Source organism: Anas platyrhynchos, chromosome 11 (assembly GCF_047663525.1).
Source record: "Anas platyrhynchos isolate ZD024472 breed Pekin duck chromosome 11, IASCAAS_PekinDuck_T2T, whole genome shotgun sequence".
NCBI classification, from domain to species: Eukaryota; Metazoa; Chordata; class Aves; order Anseriformes; family Anatidae; genus Anas; species Anas platyrhynchos.
Genome location: NC_092597.1, coordinates 11,691,522 through 11,707,262, shown reverse-complemented (window position 1 = coordinate 11,707,262; position 15,741 = coordinate 11,691,522). Strand labels below are relative to the sequence as shown.

The window sequence follows — 15,741 nt, the reverse complement described above, 5'->3', positions numbered from 1 at the left end:
CGAGCAAGGAAGGGAGTCACAGCTTCCAGATTCTCATTGCTCCAGGATCCATAGAAAGCTCCTTTTGGGTCTCGCGAGCTTCTCAGAGAAAGGGAAGAGCTGTACATTGCCTAAGCTATTCAGAGGAAATTGAACCTACATTATTTAGGTTCATGCTTGTGCATTTATTAGGTCCCTAGCAAAGGTCTTCAGTCCTGTGAAGATCTGCTTTGCAAGGTGCCGGAAAAGAAAACGGAAAAGAAAGGTGCTGGAGCTGTCCCAGCGGGCATACAAAGAAGAATTGCATGATCCAGGACGGAAAAGACTTCTAGCAGTCACCTGGACTGTGTAGCCAGAAACACTGCTTCAGCAGCAGGAGAAGCCTTATCTCCTAGCAAAATGATGAGTTCCCCTCACAACTTTATTGCTGTTCCAATACTACAAGGAGCTTTTAATTTTTTTGATTGATTGTCCTTTTTTTATTGCTCAAGTGCTGTGTGGCATATTGCTGGCTTTTGTCATTGTAGCCTGTTTTGAAAGACTGACTTTTATACTGCTTCAGACTTTCACAGCTAGAAGAATTGCAGCAATGTGTAAGCAATATACTATATAGTGAATATTGGCCCAAATAAACTTGAGAAAAAAATGGATTCCACCTTAAGACAACAGGAATCATTCTTTCCTAAGTGGTAAGCTTCAGTGGATGGGGATGGTTATTGCATTCGAGAGGCACACGGGAGCAGGGCTTGCTGGGTGGGGTAGGGAAGAGGCGAGTGCCTCTGGCTATTGGAGATGAAGTACATTAGTGGGGCCTGCGGGAGGCTTTAACCGGTGGGAGTGACAGAAGATAACAGATAGGCAACCCTGAGAGGTGTTGCTCGGTAAAAAGTTCCCCCAGGTCATCACATCAGTCATTGTGCTGGACAGTCAGCTAGCGCGGCTCTGTAACACAGCATGTGAGCTGGAACCTGGAGATTCAGACAGAGACCCAGCGTGGAGATCGCTGTTCCTAAACATGGCTCTTAGCGAAGCTTGAAAGTAAACAATATCAAGTATTAGAGTGGCATGCATTGTGTACAGCCCTTCCTAACTGTCACTTACGCGGTGGAAAGGCTGCCTGTCTGGCACAGTAAGGGACCTGAGATGCTCTAACTTCTCGTTTTGGACATGCTTTTACGTGGAGAGCAGAGTGTGCCACTGGCCAGTGCTTGCTCATGTGCTGTCTGTTACTCACATCTCCTCATCGTCTGCTGGGCTCCACTTCCGCTGCTGAAACATACCGGAGATGGTCTTCAGTTTGGCAGGTAGCAGCAAGAAAAACTTTATTAATTCGTCATGAAATAGTATTTCACAAACATAATTGCAGTTTGTCTTACCTGCATGTAGCTTCTGTCTTCATAAGGTTTTTCCAATGTTTACTGTGTTGGGTCAAAACCAACCTAGGCTAAGCAAGTTCATCGTCTTTGCAATTTCTTTAAGCAAAGCACAGGCAAAACTAATGAGGCGATACGAATATCTTGAAATTAATAGTAGGCAACACTTTAAGTAAAATACAGAAAACAGCAATTTGAATGAACTGCTCTGAATAACAGTAGAGTAGCTTTTACTAATTTGGTAGACAATTCGGAAAAAGACCACAAGCAAATATTAATGGGACCTAGGCACATATCTGGAGTTAAGCAGGTGCTTAAGTGCTTGGCTGTACAGAAATGCAGTGATTTAATTAAGATCTTGTTACGTTTGACAGGCATATCTGACTTTCAGGCTGGAGCGAGAGCAACGAGAAAAGCTAATTCTAGTATGTGACAGGAATTCCTGCACAGCCTTGCAGTAAGGGGTTTGTATCTCATGTGAGAGGATTTTATGAGAAGAGTATTCCAGGTCTGCAAAACTCTCTAGAATTGTCCAGCAAAGAGAAGGAAGTGACTGTTTAAAAAAAAAAAAAAATACTTTTTCCAACGTAAAAAATTCATAGACAAGGTTTTCATATGTTTTCTTTAATGTTCATCTGCTCAGTTAAGTGCTGGACTTCACTTTCTCTGCCACTCGACAGTGAAACGAGGAATATGCTCTTAGAGGTTTATTTGCTTGGGAATTTTTTCCAGTGAGGGGTAAGTTATTTCATGATTTTTTTCAGGCTACATAATGCAGTGTATCAGGTTTAGTGTAGCTGCATTAGTACAATGAGCTGAACTCATTTAATTGATTCCATGTGTGATAAATACCAGATTAAAATAATCAGCAGCTCTTGTGTATAACTTCCCTATCTTTAATGTTGATAACATCTTAGTTAAAAAAAAAAAAAAAAGTTTTTTTTTTAAAAAAAGATAATGAAATAGTAATTCTGTGAGCGCTGTTTGGGTGTCTGCACTGTTCATTTGAGAAGAGTTCGCTAATTATCCATGGCATTTCTAGAACAGGTAAGGGAAGTGAAGTGCGAAATGAAAAATTAAAAGTCCTCAAAACTGCTTTTTCTGGGTCTATTCCTCAGGTCCAGTGGCCATTAAAAAGAAGTGGAGTTCTCTCACTCTGTCCTGTACAAATACCAATTGTAGTTACGTTAGTACGGTTACGACTGATTCAAAGTACTTTTCTGACTGTAGGATTTGCCATAGAAAAGCCTAGAGTTAGATCATACCCAGTGTGATTAATTTACAATTCCAGCAGTAAGCACAAAGCGTGGTAGCCAACAGCTAAGTTCAGCATCATCCAAATGCTTTCGTGGTGGGCTAGATATTTTCCTCAAAAGAGCACTGTATACTTAATTGTCACGTATTTGTCTGTCTCTTAAAAATTCCTCCTGGCTTTAAGGGCATTAAGACAATTCTGCCAGTATTTTGAAAGGTTTTCAGTGCCTTTTAGGCTGGTGAACTGAAAAAATGCAAACTATTACTTTGTTGATCTTGTTTTTAAACTGAAATGCATTATCAACTCAGAGTGTGTTCTTAAGGTATTGTTAAAAGTGCTTTGAAAACTTGTAAATCCCTGTAATTTATGTTCCTGTGGTCTCAACTGCTTCTTTCTGTCCTTCTGGTTTTAATTTCAATGCAGTCTTGTCTGGGTGTGTACCTGTAAAATTGTGTTTTTCCAAGTACAATTTACAGTCATGACCCTAAGTTTTACAGTGTTCAGCCCTATAGGAGCTTCCTCCTATGCTGAAAAGCCAACTTTGGGTCAAACAGCTCTTTCATATTATAATTGTCTAATCGAGGTTGCTTGGAACAGATCTGATTTTGAATTTTTGTTAGTTTATCACAAAGACTTTATAAAAATATCAAGTAAATTGGAAAGGTTCCTTTGCAAGAGACCAGTATAGCATTGCCTTATTTTTCCAGATGTACACAGTTGTAAACTTAGCCTGCTTCATGACAACAGTCCCATTTATCTAAACAATTCTCCTTTTAGAGTCAATGGCACTGATAGAAACTGAGATAAGAAATACAGATGGGAGGATCTTTTGGAGTCTCTACTGAAACTCATTGCTGTGCAGCTTACAATCACCTTTTCTTTTCTGTGCCTGAGAATGCGTAGCAGACATCTATGATGAAACAGAGTCCTCTGTGATTGCCAGAGAGCACTCCAGTAAAGGATGAGCAAGCTTCATCAGGCTTTTATGGTCCTGGTGATCTCGCTCTTCATATTTTATTTTTTTTCCAATAAAGATATGCTTACTGTGTTTAAATGGCAGCAGTTGTTTCTATCTTTGTTTTTGTGGGTGTTTTTTTTTGTAGTCCTAAACTTAGAACAGTGCCTTTGCTTTAATTCTTTGTCTTAAACAAAAGTATTGTAATACTCAGATTAATCCAGTTCTTATTTTTACTGTCTTTTTTGGTGATACAGGCAAAAGCAGTTTCACAGCCTTATTTTCTTTGTGTTCCCCTGCAATAAAAATAATATTTGCACACTAAAACAGAAGTTAGTTGGACTAAATGTTCTAAGATTTATTTTTAGTATTTACTAAAATGTTTTCTTCTCAGCCATGCTCATATTTTTAGCATGACTTCAACACTCTTGATGATTAACAGGAAGAGAAGACCAGATAGGCTACGTGTTCTAATTTTGTTACGTTTGTGTTTTCAGATCATTGTACAATCTGGCCGTCACCCCACAGTGCTGCAGAAGCTATGCCAGTTGCCTTTCCAGTATTTCAGTGATCCTCGTTTAATCAAAGTGCTCTTCCCTTCACTAATAGCTGCTTGTTACAATAACTCCCAGAACAAGATCATCCTGGAGCAGGAGATGAGCTGTGTGTTACTCGCCACGTTCATTCAGGTAGCTATGCCAGTAAGAGCAGTGTGTACAGGAAGACTGCAGCCATTTTTCTCACCTTTGCTGTGTGTATAGAAATCGCTTGCCTTAGGTAAAACAAGTAAACAGCATTGAAGTACTTTAAGATTCTGTGCAGCTCTTTTCAAACCACAGATGATGCCTGTACTTGAGACATCTTAAAACACTGAAAGGTTACCGTTTAGTTTGGGTTCTCCCTATCGCCTGCAGCATCCTGTTGTCATTAAAGTTACTGGATGTGAAAAGAAGATTTGGTGTAGATCATACTGTTACCAGACAATTCTTTTAAAATACTTTTTTTTTTTTAAAAGGGCTGCACATACAGCATATCTGAAATCTGTATGTTAATCTGTTTATATATAAATGTACAGTTGTATACTGTGTACATCAGATTTACAGGGAGAACTGAACAGAAGTGTATATATTTTATGCAGAAAATACACAGAACATATGTTACCGGTCTAATCTTGCAATCTTTATTTTTGACAGTAAGCCACTGAGGTCATTACAAATACTGTTTTGAATAAGGATTTACAGCGAGTTTGTTCTCTTTGTGTAAATTTATATGCTGTGCTTTATTTATCAGCTTTCACGTGTGCCTCATGCTTTCCATACATTTTACCATCTATCTTCAAATGAATAAATGCTGTTTTCATAAACACTTTGCTATTACAGAATAATATGCTTTTAGGACTCTCTATCAGTCACCTGAGAGTTACTGTTGTTGATACGGAAATGTTGCTCCAACTCGTTCCTAATGCTTTACAGCTAGTCAAAGGGTAGGCTACACAGATTTGGGGGAGAGGGCATAAGAACTAAATGTTTACTAAAAGTCTTAGCTTAACTAAGTTGTAACTGACTTATCAAGCTTCTGAGTGGGACTACTTTTTCTTCTTACAATACTAAAATAATTGCATATCAAATTAAAAATGACAACGAAAACTTCATAACTTAGCATTAGAAGAATTGGCCATATTTTAATGAACTTCTGTTTAAATACAAAGTTGTAATTCATCTTTGACTCTTTTATATTGAAACATTTTAATATGGAAACTACAGATTTCACTCTAGAAGGTGCAGTAGCAAAAAATAAGCATTATCAGTAAATGCAGCAAGCTTGATTTGTGTTCCAATTTAAAAAAAAAAAAAAAAAAAAGTAGGGAATAGTGTCCCCCATCAAATAATTAAGGCTATTTACCTTGATTCCTTTAGTCTAATAGTGGCATTTAAATCCCCAGTAGCTTCAGCAAAATGTAAGTATATTTGCAAGGGTCAGTGTTATTCATTCGATTTCTAATTAGAGGAGTATTTATATCTCAGATGCCAAGTCCCCGTGCTATTCCTTCAGGCTTTTAGAAGAGTTGCCTTAAAATACAGAAGATCCTCGTGGGCTCTACACTGTCAAGTTTTTGCTGGCTTCGCTGATACCTCAATATTTTACTCTTTTTAAAATCTCATCCCAAATGTTGAACACACACACACACACATAAAGAACGATTCTGAAAGGAACCAAGGAATGCTCAAATCCCCGTACACACAGAAGAGCCTTGCCCCTGCACTTTTATTTCAACCCGCTGCAGTTTGTCAAGCAAATCTCTCTTTTGCTTCAGTGGAAGTTTTGGTAAAGTCTGTAAAATGTTTCCCTGTGACTAGAAAATGAGATTCTTCCTGTGCCAGGGAATGCAAAAAGAAGTCCCGTTTACGTAAAAGTTTGGTCGTGTGTACGAATATAACACTTAAATACAGTGTGTTAAATGTGTGCAGCGTAAATCAAAGGAAAATGATTGCTGGATTTTGCAGCTATCCACGTTAAGCCTCCTGGCCAACAGATCTATTTCCATCCTCCCGCCGAAGGTTGCATCATCCTTTCTTTGTTATTTCTGTTTCTAGATGGGCTGAAATACTTTTTAAAAATACATATTTAGAAGTATCTATGATGTGCTAAATTGTATCTCCTGTCAAATAAACCACCTCTACTCAGGGAGAGCTTAAACTCTGAGATCTGCTCCTCAAAACCCCCTCCGAACTGGGGCAGCTGAGCTGCATAATCCTGCTTGGTTCAGAGCGAAGTCGGTGTCCTTGCCGACTCTGGAGGACGCAGCCTCCTGCCCAGTAGGAGCAGCGAGCGCAGTATTGCCTGGAGTTAATCCTTGGAGAAACTTCACTTACTGTCAGGGAATCGGGATCTCAGGCTCCTGGGTCACCGGGAAGCACAACCAATCAAACTGGGATCATTCAACAATTTTGTAAGCATGTGTTTGGGCTCTGTAGTGCAAGTCTAAAACACTACTTGTTTTAAAGAAATATAGCTATATCAATTGTCTTAAATTAAAAAGTCATGATAATTATTTCCAAAGAAGATACTGAAAAGCTGTTTTTCTGTGATGTGTATTAAAGTATCATTAAAAAAAAAAGTTATGAACTCCACTGTATATTATAGAATTTAATTATTAGCAGTTCTCTGTTATGATGTGTAGCAAACAAGACAGTTTGTTAATTTACAGATAATTTACAGTTTTCATAATGTATTAGTATTTTTGGGTGGCTGTGAATGCTTACAAAGTTGTTCTATTTCCTCAGATGCAAGATCTGAATACCTGATTGTTTTTTGTTTTTTTTTTCATAGGACTTTGCACAGAGTTCAGGCCAAATGGATAATCAGTTATCTCATCAGAGGGGTAGGTATCCATGAAAAGTAACATAGTAGCAATTAGGCTACAAAATATGTAGATAATACATTTTACTGTGACTGAGATATTTTTTCAATCTGCCTCACCATGAAAGGAATACAGCAGAATGATTTTACAGTTTTGGGAAAGGCTCCCTAGCTTGAAATTTGACTAAAACGTGTGTGGCTTCCAGTCTGCTATTCACAGTATCAGGAATTCAGGCTGTTAATCTTTATTAAATGCTGTGTGGTATTCTGTCCTAAAATGTGATCCTGTACGTGCACACATTTAATTAGCTGTCACAAAGACTACCTTCAAAAGTTTTAGGTTACAGAAGCCGTGGAGCCATACCAATACACCAGAGGAGCCAAAAATTAGTAAAATACTGTCCTGTAATTATCCTGTAAAGTTTGTCAGTTTGCAGAAGAATTGCAGCTTTTCCTCTGTTCCAAGTATTGTGTAAAAATGCAGTTAACCATTTTAGACTAACCATTTGAAAGATTCTCAGCTAAGACAGCTCTTACTTGTTGAACAAATGTGAAATTCAAGTACATTGATGGGAAAATCATCTTGAGTCACCCGCGTTTTGCGTAAAGTATGTCGCTTGGACAGTTGTTTCTCCCTAATAGCAAGCAGAAGTTCACCACTGTATTGCTGAATGCTTGGCAGAAGATAAGCAGTTCTAGGTCTAAAACATAAGCTTTGTGTTTAAAAATAAATTACAAAATTTAAAATTAACATAAACATGGTGATTTTACTGTCAACATTATACCTTCTAGTTTGAAGCAGCCTCGTGCAGTGTCTGCAAAACAAACTTTCCAGGATTGCATTTGCATGAGAATCTGCTGAAGAAATATCTAAAATCCAAGTGGAAAACTGCTTTTTTATTTTCATTATTCAAACTGAATGAACTTTTAAACAAAGATGACTATGTGGTGACATGAAAGTGTAATTTCTAAACATTCCCCTGTTGCAAAAAGCTGAGTTAATAATAGCAGTATGAGCAAGATTATTTTTATCTATTATATCACTTTAATGTGAAGGACAGACAGTGTTGTTTCCCCCTCCCAAAAAAAGAATAAAAAATAAAAATGGGAACAGTAACACTGCTCTGAAAAGAATTTGAAAGTTCTCCATTGTTCAGTGCTGCACTGCAACACGCTGCTGGCGGGGTCAGATCCTGCAAACCTTCGCACGCATGTGTAGTCCATTCACGTCACCAGCAGTGCTTGCAGGAGTACAAGCTGCGCTTGCCATCTTGCTGCGAGCTTTGGGGGAATCGGGGAGCACAGCTTCTCCGCAGCGCTTTGTCGAGCAGGGGGCTGCTGAGCCGAGCCAGGCTGTGCCAGCACAAGCACGGCTGAGCGGGTCCCCACGGGTCTGGGAACACGCAGTATGTAGAGCCATACATAATGCCGCAGTGCCTGCCGCGGAGAGCCCGACCCAGTAAATTAAAAACCTGCACCTCTGCTCATCAGGCCCCCGTGCCCACATTTTCAAAGCCCAGCCTCGATGCCTGTAGCTCTGCATTAGCGTTACTCCATGATGTGAGAAGTTTTTGTTAGGGGGAGGGGGAGCAAATGACTTGAAGTATCTCGAATTGGCTGCGTGTTCATTATTCTTGTTTTATTGCCATCTTATCTAGAGAGGGAATAACTTGGTGATTTTATGTTCTGTCTTCAACAGAAAAATTTTTCAATTCTCAAGATTATCTTGAGCTGTCCAACAGATTCCCCCGGCAGTCCTGGGAAGAAGCTCGACAGTTCTTCTTGAAAAAATAAGTGGTGTATTTGTTTTTAAGGTCCCCGGCATTGTAATACTGACTGGTTCATGCTGACTACCTTCTTTAAAAGGCTATTCCGAAAAATTTTTGATACTCTAAATACTTATGCTGTAGATATATATAATTTGCACTATTTATATCATAAGTACTGTAGATACTTTCAAGTTCTGTTTCGTAATTTTGATAATTTGAGTTTGTTTCATTCATGGATCTATGTCATGGTTTGGGTACTTTCTACCTTGTGATGTGGTGGTACTTGCACTGCAGAACCAAGATTGCCAATAGAGGAAATATGTTCTATATGTCTTGTAATAAAATAACTTATTCTGACTATGGAGTGACTTCTGCATTACAAATGTTGGTGTGTTTGAATTACGATAAGCAGCACAAGGCTCGGAGAGGGGAAAAAAGCAGCCAAGCGAGGCGGGTAAGATGTCCTTCCAGTTACCTAGACGTCTAAAGCATTTCTCAGAACTGGCTCTGAGGAACCTCCGTTTGTAATGTTTTGCTGATACGCCCCGCATAATACGGATTTTGTAAACCGTGCGCGTTTCTAACGTTTCGGGAAGCCTTTAATAACGCTGTTTTAAACGTTGTGATGTTCTGCCGGCGCCCTTCCCCAGCACCCCCCCCATTAAACCCTCGGCCCTGCCGCCCGCCTCAGCGCTTTCTTCTCGCGCCTCGCGCCCTTCCCGCGCAGGGCCCCGCGGCCCGGCCCCAGCCGCCCCCTCAGCGCGGCCCGGCCCGGCCCGGCCCCAGAGCCGCGGCCGCCGCTGCCGGGGCCCGTCAGGGAGGCGCCGCCGGGGCCGTGCCGAGCTCGCCGCGCTCCGGGCCGCCCTCAGCGGGCGCTGTCCCCGCTTCGCAGCCCCGCGCCGGCGCCCCCCCTCCCCCCGCCTCCGGCCCGCACCTGAGGCGGCGGCGCTGGGGACCCGACCCGCCCGGGAGCCGCGGGCTGAGGGGGCCGGGGCCGCGGGCACGGTGTGAGGGCGGCCCCGCGCCCACGGAGGAGCGGGACGGGGCCCGGCGGATCGTTCTCGGGAGCCGAAACCCGGCCCGGCCGCGGCTCCACCCGGCAGCGCCCAGCGGGCCGCAGGTAACGAAGGCGGGGGCCCTGCCGCGGGGGGAGCCGCGGACCCGCAGAGACCGGGGCGGCCCGGGCCGCTCGGGCGCTCCGCGAGCCCCGACGGCAGCCGCGGAGCGGCCGCAGGGGCCGTGAGGGGGGTGCGGGGAGAGGGGACGCGGGGCAGCGGCGCCCGCCCAGCCGCCGGGCGCTGGGGACGCGGGGGGCAGCGCGGGGCCGCCCTGCGGGGAGCGGGGAGCGGGGAGCGGGGAGGGAGCCGGGGCCGCGGGCGGGTGGCGGCAGAGGCCGGTAAGGGGCCGCCGGCCGCGGCTGGGCGGGGAGAACGAGGGTGTGCGAGGGGCCGCCGAGCCCCGGGACGGCCCCGGGGCAGCCCCGGCGGGAGGCGATGCGGCCCGGCTCCGCGGCAGGTGCGGGCGCGGCCCCGGGGCTGCCCGAACGGGGAAGCGGCGCTCCGCCTCCAAGCCGTGAACACGCGGCCCCGGCGGGGGGGGAGAGGCCGCGACGGCAAAACCGGGCTGGGGGCTGCGGGGCCGGGGGCTGGGGGCTGCGACGGACCCCGCCCGGCCCTCCCCGCCCCGCCGCCCGCCCGCTCCCGGGGCCGGGGCCCCGCCGCCGCCCTCCCGTCCCTTATTTTCGTTTCAATCCTTTTTTCTTTTTACTTTTTTTTTTTTATTAAGTCCAAAATATTTAATCCCACTATTCAACCGCTGACTGACAATAAATAGCAATAACTTACTTTTGTTCGTTAAAGGCTCAAACAATCCATCCTCCGTCCACCGATAACTTAACACCACTAGTACCGGGGGCCCCGTTACAAAGGCTCGGTCCCGGGTCCCGTTCTCCAGCGACCCCGGGCGAGGCAGCGGCGTGAGATGAGGCCGGGCAGCGGCTGCGGAGGGGGCGCCGGGCCGGCTCCGCGGCCGCGGGAAGGCGTGCGCCGGGGGAGCCTCTCCCCGCTCGTTCTCTCGGCTGATGCTCGCCTTTCTGCTCGTTTCCCTTCCAGCCAGGGAAGAGAAGCCGTCCCCAGCGCCAGCGGCGGGCGAGGCAGCCTCTCGGCGCGCCGGGCTCCAGCGGGGGAAAGGCGCGTTTCTTCGGGGGAAGGAAACATCGAAATCCGCGGGGCGAAACCCCCGAGCAACGAAATAACCGGGGCGGGGGCTCTCTCTCCGGTCTGGCGAAGGCAGCGAGAATCCCGGTGCTTTTTGGCCGTCAGTAAGGTATTTTTTTTGTTTGTTTTTAAATAAGAATAATTAAAAAACAAAGGCGTTTGTCCGGCGCTCTGGGAGCGGCCCGGGGCCGGGTGTCTCATGCAGGGAGCGCAGGCATGCGGAAGTCCCGCGGCGGCGGCGGGCGGCCGGGCGGCCTCACGTCTCGGCCGGGCTGGGCACCATGCTGTTGGGGGTGTCGGGGAGCTGGGAGGACAGCGAGGTCACGTCGCTGCCGGAGGACGTGCCCAAGGAGCCGGACTCGGAAAAGGAGACCTGGGGCGGGGGGGCAGCGGCGGTGCGGTGAGCCCCGCGGCCGCCCCCACGTCCCCCCGCCGCGGCGCCCGGGGCTCACCAGCTGCTGGAAGGCGGCGGGCTGCTCCAGGTCGCTCTGCAGGGCGAAGTCGCTGAGCGCCTTCCAGGGCGGCTGGTAGGTCTGCACCTCCACGGCGCTGCCCTGCACGGCGCTCTCGTGCCGGATGGGGCTGCCGGCCACCAGCGGCGTCCCGGTGAGGCCCTGCAGGCTCTGCGGGCACGCCGGGGGGCTTCAGCGCGGCGCCGGGCGGCCCGGCCCCCCCCCCAACGCGCGCCCTCCCGCCCGCCCCGCTCCCTCCGCTCACCGTCTTGTCGCCGTGCTGCTGCTGCTGCAGCTGCTTCATGAGGATGGACTTCTTCTTGTCCTTGCAGCGCTTGTTCTGGAACCAGACGCGGATGACGCGCGGGCTGAGCCCCGTCATCTCCACCAGCTGCTCCTTCATCAGGGCGTCGGGGCGCGGGTTGGCGGCGTAGCAGGTCCGCAGCGTGTGCAGCTGCTTCTCGTTCAGCACCGTCCTCACGCGGGTCGTCTTCTCCGCCGCCTTGTGCGCCGGCGGCCGCGGGGCCGGCGGCCGCCCGGGCACCGGCTCTGCGGCGGGCGGGGAGAGCGCGCACCGTCAGCCCCGCCGCCGCCGCTCCCCGCCGCCCCCCTCCCATTGTCCCCCGCCGCCCTCCCCGAGCCGCGGCGGCCCTCCGGGGGCCGGTACCTGCGAGGTGCGCGGCCGGCGGCAGCGCGGGGCTGCGCGGCCCGCGGGCGGCGGCGGCGCCGTCGGGGGGCGGCCCGTGGTCGGCGCGGCAGAGCAGGTCGCGCTCCCGCAGGCAGAACTGGTCCCCGGGCAGCAGCTGGCGGCCGCAGGCGGCGCAGCGGAAGCACTCGAGGTGGTAGACGTGGTCGCGGGCGCGCATCACCAGGTCGCTGCTGCTGAAGGCCGCCCGGCACTGCGCGCACTTGATGCCGAAGAGCCTGCGGGGAGGCGCCGTCAGGGAGCGCGGGGCTGGGGGGGTAGGGAGGGGTGGCGCGGGGCTTTTTTGGGGTCGGTTTCGTTGCGGCACGCCGGTCACCTGCTGTAGTCCCGCTTGCAGTAGGCCTTGCCGTCGCGCAGGAAGCACGTGCAGGTCTCGTCCAGCGGCTGCCCGCACTCGGCGCACTTGAGGCAGGCGACGTGCCACTCCAGGTCCGGCGACACCCGCAGCAGGAACGGGTCCTGGATGCGGCCCCCGCAGCCCGCGCACAGGGCCAGCCCCGGCCGCCCTGCCGGAGCGAGCGGGTCACGGTCAGCACGGCGCGGAGCGCGGCGGGGCGCCGGGAACGGGGGCACGAAACGGGGGGAAAGGAGGAGAAATGTGGGCAGGGGAAAGGAAGGAAAGGCGAAGGAGAAGCGTGGCCAGGGAAAGGGAAGGACGGAAGGAAAGCCGAAAGCGGAGGGAGAAGGAGCGAGAAATTAAAGGAGAAACTCGAGGGAGGGAAAGGACCGCGGGAAGAGAAATAAAAGTGTTACCTCGGAATGGGAAATAACGGCAGGGAAAGTGTAAAACAAAAACGGAAGAAAAAAGGAAAGAAAGAAAAAGAAAGAAACAAAAGAAAAAAGAAGGAAGGAAAGAAAGAATGAAGGAAAGAAAGAGAAGGAAAGAAAAGGAAGGAAAAAAATGAAGGAAAGAAAAGAAGAAATAAAATAAAAGATAACGGAAAGACAGAAAGGGAAACCAACCCAATGGAAAATCAAAAACAAAACAGAGAGAGGTGAAACAGGAACGTGGACAAACGAAAACGGAAAGAGACAAGATATCAGACAGACGGAGAAATAGCAGCAAACAAAACCAGAAGAACAGAAAGAGAAAGGAAGAAAGAAAAACGGAAAGAGAAATAAAAAAAAGAAAACCGAAACACGGAAAGAGAGAGAGGCGAGCGGCGGCGCGGAAGGGACGGGGGCAGCGACCGGCAGCGCGGCGCGGGGCGGGCAGGGCGCGGGCTGCGGGCAGGAGCAGGAGCAGGAGCAGGAGCAGGAGCAGCCCGCTACGAGCCGGCGCCGCGGGGCCGGGCAGCGCGGGGCACGCGGGGAGCGGCGGCACCGGCGGCGCCCGGGCCGAGGCTCGGAGCCCCGCAGCCGTGCCCGGTGCTGTCACCGCCCCGACGGCGGCACCGGGGGCCCGGCCGGCCCGGCGCGCACTTACTCTTGGAGGGCTCCCCCATGGCGCCCGGGAGCGGCCGCGGCAGGAGGACGTCCACCATGCGGGCGGCCCCGTGCGCGCGGGGCGCGATGCGGGACGGCTGCGGGACGGCGCCGCCGCTGCTCCACTGCCCGCGGGGCGGGGGCCGCGCCCGCCCCCCCGGGCCCGCCCCGCCGGGCCGCGCCGTGATGTCAGCGCGCACCGGCTGGGGGGGGGCAAGGGGGGGGCGGCGCTGACCTCACCGCGCGGCCCCCGCAGGCGATTGGCGGCCGCGGGGAGGGCGCGCGCGGATTGGCCGCGGCGAACAATGGGCGCGCGGCGGGGCGCGGGCACCGCGGGCACCCCCCGGCACCCCGGTGCCCCCCGGTACCGCCCGGTACCGCCCGGTCCCCCCCGGGCACCCGGCACTCGGCGGCAGCGCAGCGCAGCCCCCCCGGCGAGGCAGCCCAGCTCCCGGCCGCCCCGTGCCGGCCGCCCCGTCCCGGAGCGCTCGGCGCCGTCCCAGCCCCGTGCCCCCGGCCCCGCTGCTGCCCCGTCCCGCAGGTGCCCCAGGGGCCGCCCCGAGTTCCGCCGTCGGGTCCCGGCGGCAGCCGCCCGGCGGGCCGGGACTAGCGGCCAAGCGGGGGTGCGGCGCTGCACCTGACGCCGCGGCGCCCCTGCAGCCCCGGCTCTCCCCTTTGCTTTCTGTCCTCCCCGCTGCAACCCCCCCGCCCCCGGTCTCCACGGGCTTCCTGTGCATTAGCAGCGAAATGGGCAGAGCGCCTCGGCGGCCTTTGGCTCGGCTTTAAATTCCCCGAGACTTCACGGCGCATTGCCGGGAGCAGCTCGAGAGCTTGATAAAAGCTCGGCCGTGCCGGGATCGCGACCGCTGCTGTCCTGGGGGCTCGGCCCCGTCCCTCCCCTCCGTGCAGCCACCTCCTCCGTCCGAGCCGCGCATCGGGCGGGTGTAGGGCAGCGTGGTGGCTGTGAATGTGACCCGGGCAGGGCAGGCTGTGCTCGCTCTGCTCCGAGCGGAGGGGCAGGGTGGGCTTTCGGCTGAAGCACTTGTTTCTGAGCCAGACGCCCTGTCGGTACGAGACGCCGGGAGCTCGGAAAGGGGAGAGGAGGGTTGCGATAGCCAAACCGATGGGTTTGTCTGCTTGACCCACGCTCCCCAGCTGGCTGCAGCCCCCGCTGCACCTTTGGGACCTCCCGGAGGTGCTGAAAGCAAAGTGGTTACGACTGAGCAGGAGCTGAGCGGGAGAACGTGTTCGTGGTGCCCGCCCCAGCAGGGGCACGCACCGCCAGGGGATCGCAGCGGCCGCGGGGCGATGCACGGCACCGGGGGGCTGCAGCGCCCACACCCGCACGGCCGGGCGAGCACACGTCGGGGCTCGCGGTCCGGCCGCTGCCGGCATTGTGGCTCGGTGGCCGGCAGCAGAGCGGAGCTGCGAGGTGAGGGGCGCAAAGGAAATGTGCCGCCGGCTCTTCGGAGCGGGGTTACCCCCAGGGACAGGTGACAGCCCTGCAGTCCTGCCTGTGCCCGCACCTCCCACGGAGAAGGGGGTGCACGAGGGTGTCCTCAGCCGGGGTAGAACGCACCGAGTCCTGAGTGAGTCAGGATCTGCGTGTGCTAACAATAAAATGCAAAAATAAAGCGTCAGGGTGATAGGAGAACGAGACACGTCTAAGAACACAGCAGCTTGGCAGGGATGCCGCGTGTTGCATCACCCCTTTTCCCACTCGAGGGCAGGGTCCTCCTGCCCTCCCAAACCTCCCTCCAGCTCAGCAGCAGCAGCCAGCCAAACGCTTCTGACCCCGGGCAGAGCTGTGCCGCAGGCTCAGCGCTGTGAGCACAGAGCCGAGCGCTGGCAGCAGGCAGGTACGGTGGGGCAGGACTTGGTGTGTGCCCGGGCGGGTAGGAACCGGGCAGGCAGTGCCGTCGAAAACCCTGAAAAATGACTTGCCGGGGAAATGCTGAAAGCCCTGAACCGCCCCGTAGGTGCTATACGGCAAACTTTGAAGTGACTCCTGGTGATGCCAAGAGGCGTAAAACCATTTCGTTGCAACCCCATTTTACAAAGAGGTCAATTGTCGGATCGTTTTGGGGACGCTGAGGGAAAGCGCATCATAAAACCATCGAACAGTTCGGGTCAGGAGGGACCTCCGGAAAACCGCCTTCAGGTTGCTTGGAATTGAGGGGAGTGCCTGTAGTGAAAACCAGGCACCGTCCGTCCCTCCTGCCACCCCGAGCAGGAGCTCTCCTCCACCCAG

General features: G+C 51.9%; 2 protein-coding genes across 8 annotated transcripts in view; one reads left to right on the top strand and one right to left on the bottom strand.

Annotated features, from left to right (window-relative positions):
- Positions 1-9,048, top strand: part of SCAPER (S-phase cyclin A associated protein in the ER) — a 159,653-nt gene extending 150,605 nt beyond the window's left edge. For 6 of the 7 annotated variants that reach the window (XM_072043465.1, XM_027465593.3, XM_027465591.3 and 3 more), the window contains 3 exons: positions 4,060-4,251; positions 6,893-6,944; positions 8,622-9,048. In XM_072043465.1, the coding sequence (XP_071899566.1) occupies positions 4,060-4,251; positions 6,893-6,944; positions 8,622-8,716 (339 nt within the window). In that variant the 3' untranslated portion in view covers positions 8,717-9,048. Of the gene's footprint in view, positions 1-171; positions 2,236-4,059; positions 4,252-6,892; positions 6,945-8,621 lie in introns of those variants that run through there. The other variant, XM_072043467.1, reaches the window with a different exon arrangement.
- Positions 9,049-10,935: 1,887 nt separating this feature from the next.
- On the bottom strand, positions 10,936-13,679 carry ISL2 (ISL LIM homeobox 2). Its single transcript, XM_027465610.3, has 6 exons — positions 13,492-13,679; positions 12,382-12,571; positions 12,027-12,283; positions 11,625-11,908; positions 11,360-11,530; positions 10,936-11,280 (listed from the first exon to the last, which is right to left on the bottom strand). The coding sequence occupies exons 1-6, from the start codon at positions 13,547-13,549 to the stop codon at positions 11,164-11,166; spliced, it is 1,077 nt and encodes a 358-aa protein (XP_027321411.1). The 5' UTR covers positions 13,550-13,679; the 3' UTR covers positions 10,936-11,163.
- Between the last annotated feature and the right edge of the window lie 2,062 nt (positions 13,680-15,741).